Genomic DNA, 6,000 nt, shown 5'->3' on the forward strand with positions numbered 1-6,000 from the left:
GAAATAATTGCTATATTCAAGAACTGTGGAACATGAAATCTCACATACATGGAAATAATAATCTAAGAAGGAAATGGTTGCTTTATGAGTATATCCATTAAGATGACAGTATAAGAATATGACAAACTGAAATATCATCACATGAGAGATCTCAAACAGGAGGAAAAAGTTGTCAGAATTTGTCAAGTGAGAGTGATAGAAGTAGCACAGTTAAGAGTTGGAGTAAAAGTCCTGCTCAGTAAAAGTAAAGGAAGACAGTAGGAAGAAATTAACGCAGAAGCGAATGGTGATAGTGTGGAGAGTCATTTATAATAGCATTGTGTTTGAGTACAATTTTAAAACCTCTTTGTTTTGGAATAAATGTTAATATTTCATAATCTACTTGTGAGATCTGAATCAAAGTTGATTATATCTTTATCTTCAAAATCTATTCCATGGTCTTTTTACATTGCAAACTTAAAGTTACATACTGTTATTAAATTTTAGTATCTAAAGTCATTGCAAATACTTGTTTTAAATAAAATGTATAGAACATGTAGTATGTTGTGTTTATTTACTCAAAATATTCTTTTAAGTGTTTCAGGCTGCATGTACCAAGTAGTTCAGACGATTGGCACGGATGGAAAAAATCTTCTGCAGTTACTTCCAGTTTCTAAATCTTCTGGAAATCTTACCCCGGTAGTTCAATCTCCAGTGGTATCTGATGATTTGAAAGGGAATACAGGAAAACCAGATCAAGTTACTTTTCAAACTCAGATTTCCAGCTCCTCTGCGAGTGCACCAGTTCAATTACACATTTTCCAGCCAGCCAATGATACAAAGTACTTTCATACAAGAACAGTAGATACACCAGGAAAAGGTAGAGTTACTTCTGTGGGGACTGGAAGTCTTACACCACCAGTTTCTAATGTTGAGAGTCTTGTGAAAACTGATGGACTCACCATGCAAAGATTTGCTATTCCTCCCTCAACACAAAATTACTCATCTTACTTTGTAGTCAATACCCCGAGTCTTCCAGTGAATATGAATTCTTCAGTTTCGCCTTCTGGGCATCCTTTACAGATTCCGGTGAATATGAATTCTTCGATTTTACCTTCCGGGTATCGTTTACAGATTCCAGCCTGTGCTGAAGTGAAAACTACACCTGCAACAACCTTGTCTCCTTTAGTTCATCAAATGATACGTGGAACTGCAACTACAAGTACCTCAGGAACAGTTGAGGCCTCCCAAATACCAAGCGTTTTTGATGTATCTCCTGTAAATTCAGTGCAAAATAGAGTTGCCGAGAACTTGCAGAATATTTACCCCAAACAAGTGACAATAAATACCTCGAAAATTCCACTGAACGATGCTACACAGACACAGTTAAAAGGTGGTCAGCACTCTCAAGGTACTCAGGTGAAATGGAATTTTCAAGAGAATCTACAGCCTGGCATTCCATCCCGTTTTCCTGTTACGTTATCAAATAATATGGCATCAAAGATTTTAAATACTGTTATAGGTAGAAAAATAATGGGAGATAATATTAAAAGTACACCTCTGTTGAGTACCGTCAGTTCTCAAAGAACACATTACATATATGTGCCTGTTAAACATGCTTTGGTAATGCTTAATGGGAAAGTCTATCTGATGACTAAAAAGCGTCTGCTGTCACAATATGACCAACAGAATTCTGTTTCTTCTGATATTCCACTAAGAAAAGATTGTTCACAGGTAGTAAGTTCAAGTCCAGACACAGAAATACCCAAAGAAGTAAATAGTCCTTTGATTAAAAGTAAATCTTTGCAATTGGAGACAAAATCACTTTCAAATTCCCAGCTTGCTTCCATGGCCAGTCTAACAGCAGAGAAGGATGAAAAAGTGGAGAGACCATCATTTTCTGTGACAGACTCACATACTGTGAACCAATCCCATAACTGCCTTAAACAGAGTCAGACTGTGTTTACAAACCCTGTTTTTCCAGATGGATTTAGGACAGAACAGAATGCCCCCAGAGAAGGAAATCTCATCCAGGGCATAGAGAAAATATGTTCCTCTGTTGATGCAGCAACTGTTACTTCACAACAGTGTGTTTTCAGAGACCAAGAATCACAGGTAATTTTCCCATGTCAGGATGCTCTTTTTATGTATCTCTGAGGAAAAAATTTCTTAATTGTCAAATTTGTCTGGTACCTGTCTACTACACACATACCTCATCATACCTGCTTGCTTAAAGCGTTCATCTGAATAAATATTTGAGCAATACAGTTGGTAGAGTCTAAACAGATCTTTCTCTTGCATTACTTAGCTTGGTAAGTCTGTAAAACAAAATGACAGAACAAGTTCAAAAGAGTTGGAAAGTGATATGTCTTCAAAGATTAGTAAGGTTGTGTGTGCATACATGTGTATAATGCATAGCCACTGAATAGCATATGTTTAATATATGAAAAGATAAGCTTCATGTAAGAGAGACAGGGTTTAATGACTAGAAACTTTAGAGTGGGGCTTTAAATTTTTTTTCTTGCTTTGTTGGTTATGGTTGTGGGAAGAAAAATCAATTTTTTTAAGTACTAAGAAATTGGTGAGGTGAAGTCATCAGAACCTTTCCTTCAAATGAAATTTTTTATCAACATCTTTGAGTGTTTGGCCTTGAAACTTTTGGGGGGAGGGGGTTTTCTGTTTGTTTTAAAACATGTATTTCTTTGTGGACCTTTATGACTCCTCTAATTGCATACCTATCAACTACCATTCTTTTCTTAATACACTTTTTCCTTCCTTGTTTTCCTAGTACTATTAGTTTCTGTCCCCTTCATTATAGAAATCACTGAATTTTAAAGACAGGAATGTAAATTCTAATAAAAATGAGATTGGTTGGTGACATTAAACTCACAGAAGACTTCATTCTTTACATACTGTTCTGTAAATCATTTTTTGTTTTGATTTACTTGTTTTTTTTTTTTATTTTTGGTGTCTCGATATGTAACTCAGGTTGGTCTTGAATTCACCATCGTCCTGCCTCTGCCTCCTGAGTTCTGGGATTACAGGATACCTTGCCCTACCTAGAGTATTTTAAAGTTATTTTCATATCTAGTCTCTCATTTACTTGAGAATAAACCCTTCATTATTTTTCTGTATAATAAAATGAATAATTGTGTAAATATTTTAAGTTTGTATTCATTTAAATTCAGTTTTTGAATGCATGGTAAATGTGAATTCTTTAAAGCATGAATTGTTTTTTGTGAAAGAGTAGATAATTGCTTAGTTGCTTGTCTGACCAAGTAACCTGAGCAATTAGCAATTTTTTTTCCTCTTGATTCCAGACCCAGTATGCGATGGCATCGATGTTAAAAAAGGAAACTCAAGAAGGAAATAACAAATATTCTCAAGGAAGCAACACAAAAACGTCATATCTGAAGAGTGATGATGAATTTAAAAAGCTCTTTGGTCTTACTAAAGATTTGAGAGTTTGTCTTACTCGAATTCCTGACCATCTGTGCTCTAGAAAAGGTTTTGATTCCTTTACTAATATGGTGAAGAATAATTCTTACAGAGATGCAGATATTGTGATGAAGGAAGAAGTAAAACAGGTAATAGTTATTTTAAGTGTATGACAAAAGATGTGGTTATATTTATCTTTTATTTGGTTTTTAATGTGCATTAAATTTTTGATTTTTACCAAATTTGCATATCTCTTATAATACAATGACAGAAGGAATCTTAACACACAGCTAAAAATATATCCCTAGTTAATTTGAGTTCTGAGTATTTTTAGTTACCTTGCTTTTTCCTTTTGTAGTTAAAAAAAATTAGTCAAAAGCATTTCGACTAGTTATCCTATGTTAAAGAATTACCTAAAGAAAATAAGTATAAAGAAAAATGTGAGCGTGCTGATGTTCATTGAAATATTGTTTACTACATTTTAAGCAACGTGTAGTCAGTAATGTACTATAATTATGCTTACAAACATTATAGTCTAGTATTCTGAACTCCAACCATTTCAGATAAACCTTCTTAAGGAAACTTGTGTCTACTTTGCAAATGAAATGAAAATTTAAATCAATTGTTTATCTCAGATATTTCTTAGCTACTGTTTCATTTCAGTGATAGGCCAGCATGGCTTCTAATACTCAATTTAAGCAAGAAAGTGTAAATAAACTAGCTTGTTTTCTAGAACTATGTGTCTTTTCATTTTGGTATCACATAGTAGAATTCAGGTTTTACTATAGTTACCCCAGAAAAATTTGTCAAATCAAATTCAATTGCTATTATTTGTATGCTAACTTTGATTTGAAAGCATGTGGCATAGCAATAACATTATTATTATTATTATTATTATTATTATTATTATTATTATTATTATTATTATCTTATTAACATTGCAGCACAGCTTTCCTAAGAAAAGAAAAGCAAAAACCATTAAGAAGACGGATTACACAAAAAGGAGAAAAATAAAGAGGGCTAGTGATGCGGTGATGAATGGAACTGATGAGGCCAGTTCCCAGCTCCTTAGTATTTTACCAACACCAGACTTACCGCAACATAACATTGTCACAAGCACAGCCAGCGAAGACAAGAGAACTGAGTTAGAGAACTGCTCCCATGAGAAGCAGGAAAAAGACGCATTAAGTTCAAGTACATCTTGTGAACAAAGTAGTTATTTTAATAGAAGCTATACTGAAGATATTTTTATAGTAACACCACCAGAATTAGAAGAAACCATTAGAGATGAAAAAATTAGAAGACTTAAGCAGAATCTGAGAGAGAAAGAAGCAGCTCTTGAAGAAATGCGTAAGAAGATGCACCAAAAACAGTAAACTGTCCAGGATTTAAAGACGTGTTACTACAGTAGTCCCCTCTTACCTGATGTGGATAGAGTCAAGACCCCCAGTGGATGCCTGGAAGTGGAGATGATACCAAATTTTGTATACAACTGCTGTGGCATCATTACGTTTATTCTGATAACTAAACGTTTATTTAAATGAATAATGCGAGTAGTATATACAGTGTGGATACATTTAAGAGGATAATTGTTGTCCTGAATAGGAGAATGAAATTTTTTGCCATGCTTCTTAGAATGGCATGTAATTTAAAAGTAATGAATACCTTTCTGGAGTTTCTAAATTGATTTGGACAGTTTTTTATGGAAACAGAAAAGGCAACTGTAAGCTATAAGGGATTGCTGTCACTTATAAAAAGGCACTCTGAAAGTGTCTTTATATAAAACTTGAGGGGCACTGTAAAGGTTGGGTCATATATGACCTGTCAATAATTTACATGAAGTATTTCAACTTATGTGTTTTAGAAGAATATTTTTGGTATTTTTCTGTGAAATGGCATTCCCCAAGTTTGAATATTTTGTACAAGTTTTCTGTTATATCTTTAAATTCCTCAGGTCTTACTCTAACAATAAATATTGTGTACTAAAATCTGCAATCCAAGATAGGAAGTCAGCTGTAAATTTAACTTTACCATTGAGTTTTTATGTATACTGTCTTGATCTTCTTACCTATAAAAATGATACAACCTATTCACCGCTGTTAATGTTTTTATTCCATGAAGAAAATCTTAAAATTTATTCAAATATTCTTCAACAAGAAGGGCATATTTTTTTAACCTGTCTACAATATTACATACTCCAAAGAAGTTTGAAATTTAGGCTATTTCATGATATATTTATTTTTGGCCTGCATATTATGTCAAATGAAGCTAGAGAGACAATTCAGCAGCTAAGAGCACTTGCTATTTTCCATGGGAACAAATTCAGTTCCCAGCTCCCATGTCATGTGGTTCATAAACACCTGTAATTAGAGCTTCAGAGTACCCGATACTGCGTTCTGACTGCCAGCACCTACATACATATGGCATGCACTCATGTAGATACATACACATAAAACTTTTAAACTGTGTTACTTTAACAGCACCTTTTTTTTAAATGTGTACATACATGGGTTGCATAGATTATCTGAAAGGCAGATCTGGACCTTAGTCACATGTAAGATTTCTCAAGCAACAATTTTTCTA

At 33.8% G+C, this 6,000-nt stretch overlaps 1 protein-coding gene across 5 annotated transcripts in view; it reads left to right on the forward strand.

The window, feature by feature from the left end:
* Positions 1–5,506, forward strand: part of Lrif1 (ligand dependent nuclear receptor interacting factor 1) — a 72,445-nt gene extending 66,939 nt beyond the window's left edge. For 2 of the 5 annotated variants that reach the window (XM_038311435.1, XM_038311434.1), the window contains exons 2-4: positions 576–2,094; positions 3,300–3,566; positions 4,362–5,506. In XM_038311435.1, the coding sequence (XP_038167363.1) occupies positions 589–2,094; positions 3,300–3,566; positions 4,362–4,793 (2,205 nt within the window). In that variant the 5' untranslated portion in view covers positions 576–588 and the 3' untranslated portion in view covers positions 4,794–5,506. The remainder of the gene's footprint in view (positions 1–575; positions 2,095–3,299; positions 3,567–4,361) is intronic. The other 3 variants (XM_038311437.1, XM_038311439.1, XM_038311438.1) reach the window with 2 other exon arrangements.
* The last annotated feature ends 494 nt before the right edge of the window (positions 5,507–6,000 follow it).

This window comes from Arvicola amphibius, chromosome 14, assembly GCF_903992535.2.
Source record: "Arvicola amphibius chromosome 14, mArvAmp1.2, whole genome shotgun sequence".
NCBI classification, from domain to species: Eukaryota; Metazoa; Chordata; class Mammalia; order Rodentia; family Cricetidae; genus Arvicola; species Arvicola amphibius.